At 35.8% G+C, this 19,876-nt stretch overlaps 1 protein-coding gene across 1 annotated transcript in view; it reads left to right on the top strand.

Annotated features, from left to right (window-relative positions):
* The first annotated feature begins 867 nt into the window (after nucleotides 1-867).
* The window catches only part of LOC148953300 (protein O-mannosyl-transferase TMTC2-like), a 137,911-nt gene continuing 118,902 nt past the window's right edge, over nucleotides 868-19,876 (top strand). The window contains exon 1 of the mRNA XM_089088472.1: nucleotides 868-1,111. Coding sequence (XP_088944598.1) covers nucleotides 909-1,111 — 203 coding nt within the window. The 5' untranslated portion in view covers nucleotides 868-908. The remainder of the gene's footprint in view (nucleotides 1,112-19,876) is intronic.

Raw genomic sequence — 19,876 nt, 5'->3', positions numbered from 1 at the left:
GAAAATTGAGAAGAACAACGGAATTGCCCCCCTAGGTTTATAAAAATTAATATTGCCCCTCCCCTACATTTTCGTAAATTGACGCCATTGTTGTCTTCCTCATGTTGACGCCCCTGATCACATGATGAGTCAATAAATCGACAGTTGATACGTTTAACACAAGTTACGAGAGACACAAAATTTTACATTCAACAGTTGACAGGAACACAACATTAAACGGTGGGCATAGAGAAAAAAAAAGGAAAGAAGACATTGGTCACAGAACGAAAAAAGGCTAAGAAGGATAAAAGAAAAGAAGTCGCATCAGGACAATAGAAAGAGAAAAAAAACTATGGCCCATAATTTTTTCGCTTTGAGAAGCAATTGCAACGTTGGTGTAGTCAGAAGCGTCAATTGAGGAAAAGGGATCTTTGGACTTTTTACCCCCCCCCCCACATTTATTTTGAAATGTAACTTTTTGGGGGGGGGGGGTATTTTCTGTGAAACCACCTTTTCTGGCATTTTCACTGGAGAAAAACTAAAAACAATAAGTTTGCCCCCATAGATTTTCGCGAATTGACGCCACCGGGTGTAGTGCTTGTTACTGTAATCAGTTATTATATTTGAAGTAAATAGCTTCCTTGGTTCATGATTAAATAAACAGCAATAAGTTCGATATCTTTTTTTGTAATCCTTTCATTAACTTGGATGATTGGTGAGGGTTTTGATTGATGTTGACTTAAATGATCATCTCCAGGTAAATTCTGGTCGATGTTTCCGAATGGTTCTTCCGACCCCTTTCATCAGGTTAAAGCTTCAAAGTGGGCGGGTAGATATAAGACAGTTGTTGGCCGGCAGGCAGTGTACAACAACCGTCTTAGCTAGATGTTCCCTCTTAAGCATTCATTAAGAGTAGTGTTGTTTCAAACATGTGTAAAGCTCAGTCTGTTGCATATCAGTATTGTATATTTGGGTATCATGAACAGTTGTGTGAAAAATTAGAAACATTAAAATCTGTTAGGAAACAATGCAGGCCTAATGGATCTATGGATCGCATTGTGCTTCTTTGCTCCGTCCTTGCTTTTCTCTTGTATTTGAATACTTTGGATGCAGACTTTGCCTATGATGACTGGTAAGTAGTTTGGTAAATATATTACCAAATCATATTATTGAGTTAGGAATAAAGTGAATACACCTTTCGATGCCTTTTTTTATGCTGATTACGAATATAATAAGCATTTCTATCGGAAATTATTTTCAGTCCCCCCCCTAACCTAACCTAACCCCCATATGTGCAAATATATATCCTGAATTGACATATAAAGGGGGGGGGGGCTAAAATTCATTTGCGATAGAAATGGCTGTTATATTCGTAATCAGCATAAAAAGAGGCATCGAATGGTATAATCACTTTATTTGAAACTCAATAATATGATTTGGTATATATTTACCAGTAGTATAGTTTGCTATTTTAGGCCGTGTGTTAGTAGCCATGGCCGTATCCAGGGAAGGATTAGGGGTCTGAATCCCCCCCCCCCTCGAAATGTTTGTCCGACTCGTAAAAATGTAACAAAAATGAATTAATTTTTCTACGCGTTTCTACCCCCCCTCCCAAAAAAAAATCCTGAATACGGCCCTGTTAGTAATCATCTAAGTAAATTTTTCGTTGTTCATATTTTGACTTACGACTAAAACTACCACAAATCACTGTCAATAAATAAATGATAATCAAAACGAACAGAAATTAGAATAAATATCCGAGTCAAACTCGAAACGAACAAAAATTAAAATTAGTAGGGCTGATAACCCCCGTGCCTTCTCAAGACCAGAGCATAATTTGCGCTTTACTGAAACGAAATACAAAATACTGAAAACGAAAAGCCTAAATTATGTTCTGGTCTTGAGAGGGCATGGGGGTTATCAGCCCTACTAACGTTAATTTTTGCTCGTTTCGAGATTAACTCAGCTATTTATCCTAATTTCTGTTTGTTTTGAGTTTAATTTATTTATTGATAGTGATTTGTGGTAGTTTTACGCTTGGATGATTACTTGACTTCATTTCTGCCCATTTTGGCTTAATGGAGCTCTTACTTTTCTTTGAAAAACTTGTTTTGTGGAAAAAGTTTTTTTTAATTTATTTCTGTTCGATTTTTATTGACATAGGCTAGTCATTTTCATGAAAAAAATATTTTATATCTTTCCGGTTTTTTTCTATAAGGATCAATAATTTGGCTTGCTATTTGTATGTTGGTAGAAACTTCGGTCCAATTGCATAATTGTGGTGCATTGGCATGCCCAATATCCCAATATTTATATATATATATATATTTATTGGAACAAATTTATTTAAATTTAAATTCTTTAAAGTTTTGTGTTACAAAGGTGAAGCCAAGTTTCACGTTCAAGAGAACGTGAAACTTGAACGTGAACGTGAAACTCACGTTTCACGTTCTGACTTGTCTACCCATGAAAAAATCTAATGTCGCTTATGTTTATACTTCTTTAAATGTTCTCCAGAGCACTTGCATCTTGGTCCGGTTTTGTATAATGCTTGAGATAGGGAATGATTGTACTGTATAAATGTATATACAGTGTTTAAAAGCCTAGGTCTTCGATTCGTCTTAAATCGCGCTTTCTAGCGAGGTGAGGCAGTGAATGAAGATCTGCCAAAACCGCACACCATGTCTTAGGCCTACTGCTGTTGTGGTTTTGTTAGGTTGTTAGGTTTTGTTGCTTGGCATTCAAAAACAGTAAGTTGGTTTTTGACTGTCCCGGGAAGGTATTTTGAAGTACCTACCTCCACTTTTTCTCCCTCAAAGAGTGTCCTGAAATTTGCCTACATGACAGGTACCTATTGAAATTTTGACAAAACAACAGTCTACCTTAATTTTCAGTTATTATTTCCCTTTTCTCTGGCTTTAGTTCTGTAAATGCAACTCCTGTTATTTGAGTAGAATTTTAAGCCATATCAATGCTTTTTTTTCAAAATTTACAAAATGTATTTGCATGTCTTTAAAACCTTATAAATTGGGATTGAGCAAAGTTATGCAGCTGAAAACAATTTTTTGTACTTCTTTTTAAGCAGAAGATCTATTTTGAAAGGTTCCACTTTTATAACACACATATTTTTAAATCATCAGTCAGGACCCTCTAGAGGGAGCAGTGGAGGTAGGTACTTCAAAATACCTTCGGGGACATACTTTAGCCTGGAGACCAAGGGCGGATCCAGGATTTTTTCGGGGGGGGGGGGGTATTAATTTTTTACTCAGTTTTCGACTAATTTTACTACTTTTTATCTAGGTTTTACTAATTTTCGACTTATTTTCGACTCGGTCAAAAATGTCGAGGGGAGGGGGTTCAAACCGGGTAACCCTCCCCCCCTGGATACGGCCTTGCTGAAGACCCATCCCTGAAAGTTTTATTTTTCCTAACCTAACCCCTTTCCAAGATAGCCACAAGTAGATAAAGTAGAATTCTATCCCAGGTGGGCGAGGCTCTTCGGAATAGGTCGCTATCACAACGTGGTAAAGTAGGAACAATGATGTTCTATAGTTCCCTCTTCTGATAACAACGAATGTTTGGATTTTACTGTGACTTCTTGTCCTTTTCAATCAGAGTTTTGTAATTCCCCAAAGATTCGACTAATGGAGGGTCGCTGCAACTGCACGGTTGTCCTTAAAGGAAAGATAAATATGAAAGCTAAAGAGAATGAGCAAAGATGAGAAATTAATATTATTTTCTTTTCTGTATTACATGAAAGAAAGTTCAATGTTCAGCAACATTCGTTTCCCCTTGGTGAGTGGCAACCCTTAGCAGGGTTGTATTCAGGATTTTTTGTTCGGGGGGGGGGGGGTGTATAGAAGGAATTTTTCAGGGGGTGATGCAAAAAAACTTTGAAAAACACATCAAACATTTGTTCTTGGTCATTTTTGTTACGTTTTCACCCTCAGAAAGGAATATTTTAAAACTAATGAAGTTTTGTGATTATTTATTTTAAAGATTTTAATTAATCCTTTGCTTGGTTTCCCGGAAAATCAAACCATCATGCTTTCCGCACGAATTTGGAATCAGAGAAGGAGAGAAAATGGACTTAATGGAAATATAACTGCAAAAGAAACCAAAAATTAGGATAAATAAAATTCTTAAAAAAGCCGTGATTATCCAAAAGTGATCATTATTGCGGTCCGTAGGCTTATTGAAATGGCAAAAAAAAAAGAAAACAAAAATACATAATAAAACCTGTATAGCATGTTAGCTTCAACAAGAGTTCTAAAATACACAAGTAAATGCATAATCAATTAAAATTACTAACATATCCGCGGTTTCTACCGTCCTAAGAATAGTTTATTTCTAAGGAGTACAGACCTACCCCACTTCCATGGAAGGGCATAGGGATGGTAAATTAGACTATATGGGAATCAGTGGTTCAAGGCCGTATCCAGGGGGGGGGGGTTACCCGGTTTGAACCCCCCCCCCCCGAAATTTTTGACCGAGTCGGAAATAAATCGAAAATTAGTAAAACCTAGGTAAAAATCAGTAAAATTAGTCAAAACTGAGTCAAAAATGAGTAACCCCGCCCCCCGAAAAAAAATCCTGGATCCGCCCTTGCAGTGGTTCCCAAGCGATTTTGGCCTATGTCCCACTTAGGCATTTCTAAAATCCTGATGCCCTCCTAATGATATTCAAAATTTGTTATTCAAAATTTTGCGTATATTCACCTTAAGGAAGCTTATAAGACCGTTAACTTGGTATATATATACTAATGAAAAATATTGTCCGAATACAACACCTTTTATACAATGTATATTGTCATTGTAATACTATCATGTGTCATTTCGCTCTTTAAGTACATTTGAATGTGACTCCGTTCACATGAATTTTTTTTTTTCAAAATTCAGGCTCTAAAGTATAGTCAGCCGAAGGATGCGCTTCCTGTGCATGACTCACAAAAATATTGCCGTGCCCCACCGGTGAGGCCTGCGCTCCACGTTGGGAATCATGGATATAACCTATTGACACTAATATTAACCTTATAGGAATTCAGAAATCTGCAATAGCACGTGGAAACTATAGGCATGCACAGACCCGCCCCAAGTTGGGATTCACGGGACTACACCAAGTTTTACAGTAAAATAAATTCGAATCTTTCTAATTCTAAAATTAAAGTTTAATAAAATAAATAATCGAGGCTTTTTTGAAGCTGAGAATATTACTGAAAATAACCCATAAGCTGATTAATAATAGCTGAATAAAAGCTGAATAATAGCTTATAATAGAAAAAGGAAGGAAAAAGCTGAAAATAACCCATAAGCTGATTAATAATAGCTGAATAAAAGCTGAATAATAGCTTATAATAGAAAAAGGAAGGAAAGGACTTGGATGCTCGTAGGAGGCCTAACCCTTAGTGGCTGAGCAAAAATGTATAAACATAACCAAATTTTATAGTATTTGGAAATTTTTTCTGGAAAAGTTTTTTATTTAAAACTTCGCGTCCCCTAAAAATTATGTGGCTGCCTCCGGAGCTGGCTAATTTACTGTATAATTTTTAGCTTATCATTGTAGGCCTAATCTTTGGGTCTGTGCAGTATCTGCGTTTTTTTTTCTGCCATACAGGATTTTTAGACACGTGGGAACCCATGAGGTTTTGGTGAAAATTCCCATCCTTTGTCATAGATCTTAATGTTTCAACGTTTCGTGGAATTAAGATTATACAACCAAAGTCGGAACCAGAATTACCACCCTTAGTGATTTATCACTATTTCTAGCGATTTTTTACATTGCCTAAACAAAATAATCAGTAAATTAGCATATATATCACTAGATTACTGAAGAAAATCACTAAATCAACCACAAAATCACTAAAATTTAGTGATTTTGTTTCTCACAGTGTGGCAAACCTGGTCGGAACAGACATCTCTGCGGTTGTTTTCTTGCAAGAAAATCAGAAATATTTCCTCGGAAATTAATTTCTATCTCGAATAAAGCCAAACTGTCTTAGGTAGCAGCATCAAATTAGCAACGGGTGAAGTTTTTTTTTTTTTTTTACAGCAATCCAATAATCTAACAGAGCTAAGGACTTTATTTGCCTAAAAAGTTCCCTTTTTTTTATCTTTTCTCTTTCCTTGTTTTTAGGCCGTGGATCCTGCTGGGTGGCGGGAGTGTCTAATTTTCGCGTTTTTTTGTGATTGTAAATAAATGAACTTGAACAAGCATTGTTCTGTGATGAATTATTCTTTGCAATGAGGCAGTAGTCCAAAGAACACTCTTAATGTTTACTTCACAGAAGTCGGCTGATATACAAGCTGTGTTTTGACAGCCGTTGAACAACAGAAGTTACTGCGTTTAATGCCTGCACGGAAAAAAACTGAACATTTCTTTAATTGAAACAGAAAAACTAGCATTATCCCTTCCCTCAAGAGCTTGCAACCATAAATAGAAATTACAACTCTAGCAAAAGCAGACAAATTTTACTTGTGATTGTAAGTAAATAGCTATAAGTAGACTCATTACTAGGCCTGGTGTTTTAGTTGCCACAGGAAGACTGTCATTGAAAGTTTCGTCAAGCTACAAAACCGTTGAAACAGTCGTTTGAGCTGAGGAAAGGCCTACAGCTTGGCTTAATTATTAACATTGATAAAGTCAAGAAATAAAATTATACCTATAATGTGTGTTTTCATCCCTCCTCAGAGGGGAAACCAATTATATGATCAAATGTGGATATCTATTTGCACTATTAAAATAAAATGTAGATTTTACGACAAAATGTAGATCTATATACCATTGAGTGAGGGGGGGGGGCACTTTCCGTCACCTGATGTAACATCAGAACGCCACTTGTGCCACACAGTTCTGCCATGCTTGGCACAATTTCTGTCTTGCTTGGCTCATTTTCCTCCATGCATAGTACATTTACGCCATGCTTGGCACGTGCTACTTGGTGTACGTGATTTCTCAAAGTGGAAGCCCTCTCGGCATTGGAAGCTCAATAAATTTAAACTTATTCTTAGAAGTTAGGTATTAAAATACACTTCCAAGAAAAATTTGATGGAAGACCCAAAAAAGGAACTCTCCGCTTCATCCTAACGAAAACGAAGAAGGAATACGATTGAGTTACATCAACTAGGGATAGCCTACACTTTATTAACCCTAAGAGTAAAACACGCATCTTAAACCTTTTATTTACTACCGTCAACTTCAAAATCCATTGTAAAATGTCAAATTCTGTGGCATACTCAATTCATTTCTTGTCTAATGGTGGTAATTTTCTTGATACGAATATTTTACAAGCTTGTTGAAAAGTGGCTTTTTGTAAAGGTTTTGGACTGCAATTTAACTCCTATTTACCAACATTATCAGATATTCAGGCGGATGAGTTAGATAGCTTCAAAGATTTCTATTAAAAACCAGCGTGAGTAAACCAGACTTTTTGAACAGAAGTTTTATATTGTGAATCCATTACTTTAGACGAATCATGAAAACACGATTTGAAATTGTTTTTAATCAGTTACAACCAGGGTTGCCACTTGTATATTACTTTTGTTGAAATCATATGTTTAGTTACTTCTAGTTTTGCTTTTTGAAATATTTAAGATAAGATTTTAAAACATGTCAGCTGAAGGTTTTAAAGACAATTTAATAAATAATAATAAATATTTTAAATCGGTAACCTTTGTCTCAAATAGTCGATCAATGTTGGTAGTATAAACCAACAGAATTGTATACTAATATCACTGTTTTTCATCTTTATTTCACTGATTTAGTTTCTGTGCAACAAAAAGTGCGTTTAACGTATTGTTTTGAATATAGACACAGTTTGACGAATGTTCAGTTTGTCAAACATGGAAAGATAGGATTGACCAGCGTTACTAGATATCTGGTATGAAGTAGCGCAGCGAAAAAAAACGAAAATGCGCCAAAAGCACCATTTTTTAAGAGAAAATGCATCAAAGCTGCTATGTTTTCGACAAAATCCCTTTGGAAATGCGCTGATTGGAAGAATTTAATGTGTCATCACCTCACAAATGCGCCCGAATGGCGAAATTATGCCTAATTTGGCAATACTGATCCGGGCTAGTTGGTTGTTTAAGTCAAAAACATTTATTGGCGTGTGATCAATATATCCTTTCTGTTTTAACTAGATTCTTTTCGACATTTTTCTTGATATCCTATTCTGCAAAACCTGTGACGTAGAAGAAGTACGACAAATTACCGGAGAAAATTTACGTATAAACTTTTATTAAAAGTGGGAAACAAGGAGCAAATCATACTGGTATTTGTGCATTATAACTAAATCAGTGCTATAGACTGTATAAGGAAACCAGACATGAAAGCAGACAAACGGGCATTTGCTAGATAAATTGATGGCAAAGCGGGGTTTCTAATTGAGTTTGCAATATTTAAACGATTGTTTTTGGGGGTTTAGGGGTGGGGGAGGTACCTACGTTAGATTAGGTTACGTATTTAATTTAAGCTATGCTTACCCCCACCCCCTAATGTGAAAATATATAGCCCGAATTTGTTTCTAAACTATTATATATTCATCCAATTTTATTTTATTCCATTAGCATTAACCAAACTTGACTTCTTTCGTGTATAGCGCTGGTGTAATTATAATGCACAAGTACCATTATAATTTAAACCCGTATCTTTTCTAATTTTTCTCCACTCCCCTCTCCCCCAAGGTAACTTGTTATGTTTTTAAATATTCTCTCATCCAAAAAAAAGAAAGGAACGAGAAAATTAGGGACTAATTGCATTTTCATATTTGGTTTTTAAACAAAATGCATCTTTTTCACAAAATCTGTGGCAAGTTCGTCCATAAACTAAATATTGTCAGTGGGTTTAATTAAGTTTGATGAAAATTTGGGGAACAAATCTAGGTATTATAGGAAGACAATAGATCGTGGCCTTCACGGGGGTTTATAAAGAGCGTATCTTTGGTGTATTGTCCCCCCCCCCTCTTTGGATTAGTAAAATCATATCTTTAATGAAGCCATTTTTCCAAATGTTGAGGCGGTTTAGATAAGTGTCTGCAGATATATTGTAATTTTTTTTTTTTTTTTTTCAAGTCATTTACTGGGACATTTATCTTTATCTAACACCCATCATTCGGTCTGATATATTCGCAAAGAGTTTTATTTATTTATTCTACATCAGGCCTGTGTTAAGAGAGGCGGATTTTAAACCTTAGCCCATTCCCCTGGAATCTTCACGTTCCCCCAATAGGTTCTCATTCTTTTTGTGTAATTCGCTTGTTTTTGAAACATGCCCTTCTCCCAGAAGTATTGTGCCCGTCTTTGAAATTAAGCTCTGACCAAGCGCCTATTTTTGAGAGTTAAATGGCATATGCGTATGTAGGAGGAAAATATGTGGAAAAGACATAGGAACTGTGATTAAAATTTACAATTGGGACCACTCTGGGGTTCTGAGTGCCAAAAGCAGACAAATTGTATGAGAAATTTAGAACAAAATTAAAGGGGAAATCTTTAAAAATGAAAACTTAAACTTTTAGACCAATCGAGAAGCTTTGAAGTCCCCTGCCCTTCGCCCTTTGAACAATCTCAAAAGGGTGCAAAAAAGAAAACATAACATAAAAAAAAACCATTTGAAACATAACTAGTAAATTAAGATATACAGTTTTGGGCATATCAGACGGCTTTACCCCCCTCCCCCACTACTTCGGTTATGCATGAGGCTTATTTTAGTATTTTTGCTAAAATGAGCAACACACTCTTCATTGATATTTCATTACATAAAGCAAACACAAGTTTTGTCAAGTAGTAGTTGACATATGCATATTGACTTCAAACCCCTTAACGGGATTCTCTTTGTCGGCCTACACAAAGGCAATCCAAATATTCCGACATTTTTATAGTTACTGTGAAATCAGTTACTGTGGTCACCATTGGTTCTACTGTCGGCTCCTTAGCTTAAATTGAATGGTATGTCTTCATCACACACGACAACCTTCATAAAAAAAGGGGGTAATGCGTTGCACTTGTATATTGGGAAGACCGGAAAATTAGCTCTGACGGTGCTTTTGTCAACATGGATTGTTTAAAGTTGAGTTATTTGCAAGGCCAGGGAGGAGGGGTAGGGGGTTTGAACCCCCTCCCTTCCCAAAATGTTTGTCCGACTCTGTAAAAAAAACGTAACAAAATGAATATAAACAAATATTTGATGCGTTTTGTAGTTTTTTAACCCCCCTCCCCGAAAAATTCTTTTGTAAAAATACTGAAGTTCCAATTTTCTTTAACTTATTTCCATTTACATTACGACCTCTTTCCACCTCATTTGGAACGACCTGCTTTTCGTTTCACCCTAGATGGATGGCCGAAAATGACGGTCTTTGACAATCTGTCATCCCTCATCCGCAAAGCCTATGAGGCTCTCTTCGTGAAACACAAATTTTTGGATAAAAATCAGGTATTCCATTTTGTAGGAGGTTAAGTGGATCCCACAAATCAAAATTTTCTTCTGAACATTTCTGTGGTGGAGAAACTATTTAAAAATGAGGCTACCTGTACTTTGCCCCTAACCAAGGAATTTTATGGATTTTAGTTAACGCCTCGGTACTTGTGTATTATACGGCAAACACCCAAGTGCTTCATTTAATTAGAACATGTTTCTTTGACGCTCAATCCTAATGAAATATCATAAAATATAATGAAAATATAATACTTTAGAAATAAGTTTGGGCTATATATTTGCACTTTGGGGGGGGGGAGGGGGTAAAGTATAGCGGGTCTGAATGCAAAATGTGTTAGGTACAATCATTCTGCATATTATAAAGTTGTTTTCTGTAAAATTGTTTTCTAACTTGAAGCTGTCCAAATACTTTACCGCCATCACCACCCCCCATCCCCGTAATGTTCAACTATATATAGCCCAAACTATATATTTCCCATACATTCTGTCCCTTATCTTGGTCTTGTCTCACGCTAAGCTGAAAGAAACTAACGAAGAAACCGGTTTGTTCTCGAGTTTTTCACAGCGTAAACTTCAGTGTTGGCCGTATAATACACAAGTACCAACCCTTCCTCTACTCCAAGGTTAAACTGTAAGAAACGAAAAAATACATTGAGAGGTAAATAAGCCTCATCGACTTGCCTAAGACAAATGAGCGCAGGTGTGTACGTGAAATTCCTACATTTCCAAATTTACGCTAGGAGGTCCTTCAGATCAAAAGTAATTCGCCTTAACACCCCACTCTTTACGCTTAAATTCGATATGCTCTAACTTCTTCGTCACATCACTTGGATAATGGTAGGGAACCATTTAGTTGCAATTTCTCCAAACATTAAAATATTTGGCTGAAGTGTTATGAAAGTTAATCGATACCTAAGCTTTGCCATTTCCACCTGGCTGTATCTGCTGCACACTGAAACGCTTTTAGGAGAGCAATAGTCAGATTTATCGTAAAGTGTGGGAGGCTGCGGTGAGCGTCAGTCTCCCTCATATGTAGGATCGTTTCTGTTATTTTTAAGTTTTAAAGTAATTCTACTTTCGTTTTAAGACTCATTTTTTGTTGTTTATGACATTGAATGTTCCCACTACTTTTGCTTTGCTTAGTCAAGTCAAGAATTTTTTGATGGGAGCCTGCCGATATTTTTCATTGTGGTAAGACCTCATTATATTGCTAAGGAATCCTTAAAAAGAAGTGGCTTCAGGTAGAGGGGGTTCTTGCCCCAGGGCGCATAAATCTTAACGACGTAAACAAAATCATTTTGTAATTTCTAACTTATATCAAAATAAAGTCTAGGATGCAGTTGGCAAAATTTCATTAGTGAATGAAAATTTTGGGACACAGGAGGGGGGGGCACTAATCAAGATTTCGTGCCGGCGCAAGAGAGGCCAGAACCGCCTCTATCTTTAAATTGAAACACATGAAGAGTAGACGAAACTAAATATATTTTTCGGTGCGATCAAAAACATATAAACCATGCACGTACGCCCCTTGAGATATCGAGACTCCTCTGGTAATTTCTAATCTTGTCTGTGTAATTTCCCTAATGCGGGGGTCTCTTTTGAATCTATATCTTCGTTCTGTGTCTCGGTGCCTTTTTTGTCGACGGGTCTGAGTAGGCTAATTAAAAATTGGGAATTGCCACATTAGCCACATATACACTGAAAAGTAAGACAATCTTTGCAAAAAGATTAAAATACTTCATTGACGCTCGGTCGTAAAATTACGAAAATATCAGATAGGTTTTTCATTTGGAGCTCTAAGAAATAGACTACTCAAAACTAAGCACATTCGGATGATAAAAATGATGAGCTCCCTGAGGTAGGATTTGTGTTGCGATTTGAGGAGGATCAGTGAGGCCCCGCCCTTTGAGGGTCTGCTAACTTATCGCCACCTGTTGCATAAAATGTTGGAGTGCCATGTGTGCCGCAATTCTGCCACGCGTTGCACGGTCCCGCAATCCTTAGCACATTTCCACCACGCTTGGCACGCACCACCTGACGTACGTGATTTCTGGAATTCAGCACCCCCTTAACGTTCAGAAATCGATGTAAAGCCTATGTGAAACTTGGAATAGCCTTCCTCTGGGAATATCCTTAACAGACCTTAATCAGAGCAAGGGGGCTCACTGGCATTGCAAAGGAATTTTTGCCTCTGACCCTGCTGGCTCTGTCCCTCTTGGTGTACATTAGCGTCAAGTGAGTCCCCCCCCCCTTAGATCGCATATTTTATATCCTGGATCCTCAAACATGTTTTTTTTGTTGTTTGCGTTTTGTAGCCAATCTCTTTCTGAAAAGTTCTATTGTCATAACCAACTGATATGCCTAAAGAATCAGAAACATTCTTTCGTACAATCGTTTGTGGGCCTGACAAAGTAGTTAATCATCAAACAGCGTCACTGAGTACACAATTTTAAAGCCTTCGCTAAGCTCTGAAAATGCAACGAACACAAACTAATGTTTAACTCTACAGGAGAGGTTGTAAATATCTCAGTTCGGTAAGTATCTAGGCTCTAATTATAAGCCGTTTAAAAGAAGAAACGTGGTCCAATGGATTATATTTTATACTATGATATATTGAAGAATATAGGTTTTCAACACGTTACAAACATAGAGCAAGCTTTTGAATATACAGGATAAATTTTCATTTCTTTGCCTTTTATTCTGGCTGCAAATATTTTGAAGTATGTATTTGCAATTCTGAAACATGTTTTTTGAAAGATTCATTTCCAAAAAATTAATAACAGGCAAATACGTAGGAGAAGTCTCGGGGCCCGTATACACAAAATTCATGATTTTCTGCATTGTGATTTTGTATAATCTACCTCCTCTTTTCTCTTTTAATCACCTCTCCCAACCTCTCCCAACCTCTCACCTATCCTGAAATAAATACTTGAGTACACTTCTAGCAGACAACTTCATTAGTAAAATTATTTGCCTGAAATGAGTATTTTAAATTACAGAATTGCAAAGGCAACGATGAAACATTTGTAAATAAAATTTATTTCAAAAAGGTATAAGACATAAAGAATTCAGTCAATGTTTAAATCATTGGTATTCATAATGTAATATCAACCGTCCACAATCAAAACTTCTGAATTCATTGTGACGCAAAGCATCATTTGGGTAACCATTAATTTTATACTAAGATATATCCATAACCGGCAACATACGCGAACGGTTAGCCCCATAGCCGGGCCCTCCGATGTCATGATATCTATAGTAGCTTCCATACTTGTATATAATTTGCATTTTTACTATGCCCTTCCCCCCAATTATGCCCTTCCCCCCAATTAGCTCCTGTTCGCGAGCCTTTGTATAAAACTTGGCTAAATGTTATCGCCTTTCCGGTTTTATTTCACTCTGTTTTTCTGCGTGAAAACTTTTCAGTAATTGAAAGCTTTTCTGAAAAACTTTTACCTTATTTCTCTAACTTTTTTGCTTTAAAAGCAACCAATTTTAAATGCAGCGATATACCAACATTACTAGACTCCGAAGACCAACTTAATAGCTCGTACAAAACTTCATATGCTTTATAGAACGGAAACGTCAAGAGCTGACAAAAAAACAAATTATATAACAGAAAATACAAATGATACAATTTTAACACCAGAGGAAGAAACTCAAAAGGAACGAATTGCTTCCGTTATTGAAACAATTATACATTATCAGTGTGGTTCTTTAGATTTAAAGATTTTTTATAACAAAAGTAATGTTTCGTCATTTTTCTATCTTTATTTCTTTTACTTTAAGAAACCTGACGAAAAGATGGTGCTGCGAAACATCTTGCAAAATAATGTCTGTACTCGAAGATTTAAAATCAATATATTATTCTTCATACAACCTTAATTTAATTATGGTATATTGTGGTGTTAAGAAGGATAATCCTGGTTTTTTGCTTGGAATAAAGCGCTTTCTCTTACAATTTTTTTAAGCTAAGGCGTTAGAAATGGGTTGTATTATAACATTGTCGGAAAGCTTAAAGAGTTAGAGCATATTTTGTTTGTGTAGTAATTTTAACCCAACTTTAAATAATTTTTCACTAATTTTGCTGTTGGTGTTACTAAGCTTATTTAAAGCAGAAAAAATATTTAAGAATTTCCGCTTAGACAGGTCTTACCGTACAAATGTGCCGTTCTGACCTTTAACCAAAGATACACATTGCCGCCAATTTACGGTGAAGATACGACTTGAAATTAATTTAAGTTAAGCAAACTTAAGTTTTGCTCATATTTTATTTTCTATTGCCTTGTCTACACGACAGCGCTAGGTTGCATCTGGCGTCCTCAGCAGAAACTGAATCCCGTCTTCTTTCTGTCTTCCGTCACGTCGTCTTCTTCTGAACGTAGTTACTAAGTTGTATGTCCGTGCTTAGGTTTCTGTGGAAAGCGTGTAAAATCCCTTCTTACCTCTGTAGATACTCTGACGTATCTCAGAAACTATAGTAGATAAATAACGTCTGAGTTTGATATTGGACTTTCGGTGTGGAGATCGGGGGAGGTGCATCCTCAACTCAGAGTCGAATTTTTGTCTAAGTACTAAGTTTTGGTAGAAGAAAGCTGTATTGCACTGTGATTAAGCCAAGGGTCTGCAAATTGTGTGTCACAAAGTGCGAATGGCTTCGTTTCTTCAGTTTTGCCCCACGTTCAACATAGCTGATCGCTTTCGATTGTAACTTATATTCATCCCTGGCAGGAGTGGCGTCAATTGAAAGGGAGGCCTGTGCCCGTTAGATTTTTTGCCCTTCACTAGATTTCGAAAAAAAATAATCATTTTTTTAGTTGTTGAAAAATGCATTTTTTTTTATTTTCATTAAAAAATGAAAGTTTGCCCCCCCCCCTCTCGATATATAAAAATATATTCAGCCCGTCCTAAATATCATGATTTGATGCCAACGACTGACAGACAACAAAAACCTTTTCTTTCAAAGAGAAAATTGCCCCTCCAATAATGTGGAGAAAAAGTTATTATATAGCCCATGCTCCTTGAACATCCGGATATGGACCCCTCTTGCCCTCCAGTGAAAATACTGTAGATTCGCCCCTGATTGTGTCTCCTCCGCCAAAGAGTATGAAAAACTATTGAAAGGAAACTTTCTCGAGGAATGAAGTAAAACTTCCTATACTGTTAAGCAAAGCCTCAAAGTTGATCGTGAAAACCTAACTAACTTTTTTTTGCTATTGCTTTGCATTGCCAACCAAAATAAAGTAAAGGCTCTAACAGTTTGGCAAAGAGACTCCATGACTCGTTTCACGTTGTCATTAGGCATTAAGACAATTTATTTTACAAGGACAATGGACTGTATTTAATTACCTCTAATAGTTGTTGGTATTCATTTGTGTTGAGTGGTTGTGTGCATTAGGTATTCGACCTGTTAAAGCCATTCTTCGCCAAAAATCGGTCTACCTAGTCTTTAGGTGCAATTCAGAGTTGAAGAAACATGACTGATGTCATGCTTCGTATGGCTTTTATGGATCTAAAATTATCCCTCCTCAAATTTTATGCTCTATAATTGGCTTAAAATCCTTTTCAACTCCACCTATGTAATTGCATTGTAAAGAATATATTTTGCTAATTCTTAAAATTTCCTAGCCTTTTATGTGGAATAAAATATGCCTGAAGCAACGTTTGTCGACGTTTTTGCTGTTCTTTATAGAGCCATGGCGCCGTTTTAATAATAGGCTTCTGTGTAACCTGCGTGTCAATTTAACTGCCTTGAAATTAGCATCCTATTTCCACCTACGAAAGGAAGTAGGTAAGTGCTGGTAAATCCGTAATTATTAAATTAAATATTTAACGAAATGTTTTTTTTTAAGAAGAGGGGGCATGAAATTCAAAATGCTAACAACACCAAGCAACCAGCTAAGTATGCAAAGTGTTTCAAATTTGAGCAGTTTTGCACTAGTAATTGCTACATAATTTATATATATATATATATATATATATATATATATATATATATATATATATATATATATATATATATATATATATATATATATATATATATATATATATATATATATATATATATATATATATATATATATATTGGAAAAGTCACAGGGCCATGTCAAAAAATAAAATAATTGAATGATGACGACTTTTAAAACATAAATAAATACTTCAGCAACATATACTAAGTAAAAAGGAACAAAAAAGCGTTTGGTCTACAATATTGAGTATCTGCACGTCCACATACACTGCAGGACCACGAACACTTTTTTTTTTAATTTTATCCATGTACTTTCCTCTTTCACCAAGAGACCAAATTCCAGCCCTTAATTCAAAGACCCGCCCAAAGACTTCTTTTTAGCTCGCCATGACTCCCGATTCAATACGATTGCACGAAAAAAAAATTGTATTACTACGATGATCATAATAATCGTTGCGACCTAGTACGATCGCTTAAAAGAAAAATAAACAGGAAAGTTTCTTTAAAAAAAAAAAAAAAATGATTTAAAATATGGGATTTAAAATTTAAAATATGGGATTTTAAATTTGGGATATGGGATTTAAAATATGACTCGAAAAGTCTCGAAAATCTTGCATTCACGGGTGTTATTTTTCTATCTAGATTACATCGCACTCTTGAGGGAGTTTCCCCTTTTTTACGTTCTTTTGAGCAAAGGTGAACGTTCTTGTAGATTTTAGCTTTTGCAGGTAATTCTAACTTCGACGGAAGCTGTTTATTTAGAATCAGATTAAAAAACGATACGTTTTAACGGATTTTTTTTTTTACCAATGCTTGCTTTTCTAATTTGGCCTAATCGGGTAACACGGGTCGCTTTCTACTAGGACTTGTGCAAAACCAATACCCCGAAATCCAATCCTTTCGTGTTCTGATAAAGAACAGTCGTCAACCATTATGCCTCAACCCCTTATTTGAATTATCTTAAGCCCTAAATAAATAAGATAATGGGTTTGATTGTACAGCTGGTTTATTTGTGATAGGTTTGATGGAAAAAAAGTAAAGCTGTATGCATGGTTGCCAATTTTAAGGGACTAGACACCAATGGTGTCAATTCACGAATGTGTTAGTAGAGGGGGGAATTGTATTTCTAGAATCTAGGGGTGTTTTTTTTTTTTAACAAAAATACCAAAAGGCCACTTTCCAACGAAACTACAAAAAAGTATTTTTTTTTTAATCTAGGGGGGTATGTTCTCCTGCCCCTCTTCTCCTAATTAATGCCACTGCTAGATACCCTAGTTGTATTCCCCAAATTCTACTTGGGGATTGAGCTCCCATGAATAAGACTTGAAATAAATCTAAATAGTGCACAATTTTTATATATTAAGGTTTGATAAAGTTTAAAATGATTATTTCGAGGCCTGGACCTCTAAAACGTCAATATTTTTTATGATTTCCCTATAATTTCCTACATTTTTCCTTTTTGTGTTTTTTTTTTCCAATTTTCCTTTCCTCCTCCTCCAAAAAAAGTTTCATTGGGCGTATCTGGTCCTAGTTCTCTTCGGAAATAGGAAAACTTGTGTTCCAGGCTTATGTGAGACTGAAACTGGCTGAAATTAAGCTGTTTTGCACAAGTAGCTGTTTCATAAACTTATAGGCTAGAAGAAACGCAAATAATGGCTTTACCCGATGTGCTGCTACATCTAAAATACACATTGTGCAATCATTGTTTAAGAAAGGACACATACAGTACTGCCCTCTCAGAATTTGAAATTGTATCTTCATGTAAAACTGACTTGTTATGAAATATGAAGTATTTATCTTTAAAATCCAAAATAAATTTAACCCTAGCCACCTAGCTTTTTTCTTTTATAATTTATGCCGTTCGGAAACGCCGCCTGTTGTTTCTTAGATAAATTCATGGAATTCTTATTATTCTTTCTGGTCTTTCTCAATTATTTCCCAGTTTCATCTGTAAGATTTTCCTAGGTAGTTTGGAGGTAGAAGGGAGCAAATTTTGGCCCATGTCCAGCCTCAAAGTCATAGTGAGCATCTTAAGAGATGTCATATTTTGATGTTGTTTCTTTTATCGAGAATGTAGAGGGCATTCTCTTGTTCCACAAACTGTGTTTCTTGTATCTTGTTGCTTCGACGGTTTGCTTCGGCATCATTAGTTTGCACGAAATAAATCAATCACGAAATAAATTTCCCAGTTTTAGTAGCTAATAGCCTAGTCCCAGTCTGGGAATAAATCGTCAAAAAAAGGGCAAAACAGTCCAAAAGATTAAATATGAAGTTAGGTTGCAGATTACCTGCTATTTAATGAAACTTTTCTCAGCGGTGACCTGCTCACGCAGGGATGTACGTAACAGAAAGGTCTCGGTGCCGGGCCTCCACGAGGTCCTAAATATTCCTGAATTTTTGGGCACTTCTTATTCAGACTTTCAAATATAATTCGTTAATTTGTTATTACCCTTCCCACGGGTGGCCCCACCCCAGAAAAAAAATCTTGTGTACGTGCTTGAGCTCAAATTAATATTCATTTCTCTCAGTCACCTCTTGAGATGTAAAAGAGACAACACACCTTTTCATTTTTCTTAGGCCAATTCACAATGATATTTTACTAATTGAGATTTAGCTTGCGCTAATTTGAGCAAATCAGATTTTTCATAGAATTTTATATTTGGCAGAAAAATTTAGGAAAAAGTTCTGATATAAGCTCAAATTTGTGCTAGCTAGTAATTAGTAAAATCCCATTGTGAACGGGCCTTTTTCTGTTTAAATTTTCAAAGATTTTCGTACAATATTTAGGAAAACAGAAGTATTTGAAATATTTCAGTTTTCCTATACTGCATTTCATAAACGCCAGAGATTTTGAAATATTAAGAAAACTATTGGGTTGTGAGATTCGGATTTATAGATAAAAGTGATCGCAGGATCAAGGTTGCCAGCCGGTGAAAAAAATCACAAGATTTTAATGATTTTTTGTTTGATTTAGTGATTTTGTTTTTATAACCTAGTGATTTATGTGCTGATTTAGTAGTTTTTTGTTTTGTTTAGGCAATATAAAAATGGTACTTGTCGGTTTTTGGAAACACACCCAAGAAGAGAAGTTAGGTTAATCCTAATGAAATATAACAAAACATGAGGTAAAACCCAACCTAACTTAACCTAACCCCCCTTTTCTTAATGTGAAAATATATAGCCCCAATTATATAAGTCCAATGCATTGTATCATCCATCACTTGTTTTTGTAGCTATGAAACCGGTTTCTGAGATTTAACCTAAGCGTAATTCTTGAATGTATTTCCAATAACCGACAAATACCATAAAAATCACTAGAAATAGTGATAAATCACTAGGGATGGCAAGTGGCAACCCTGCTCAGGATTCAAGATTTCAGGCTATGACTTTTTCACTTTGGCCCCACCACTTCAGAATAGTTACTATTTATATGTCATAGAGATTACTATTCTAATATTTCTGCGTTAAAAATATGTTTTTGTTTCATTGGTTTATTTT

This window comes from Artemia sp. Qi Xiang Cuo, chromosome 4 (assembly GCF_049724085.1).
Source record: "Artemia sp. Qi Xiang Cuo chromosome 4, ASM4972408v1, whole genome shotgun sequence".
NCBI lineage: Eukaryota > Metazoa > Arthropoda > Branchiopoda > Anostraca > Artemiidae > Artemia > Artemia sp. Qi Xiang Cuo.
This window is presented reverse-complemented; position numbering and strand designations above follow the sequence as displayed.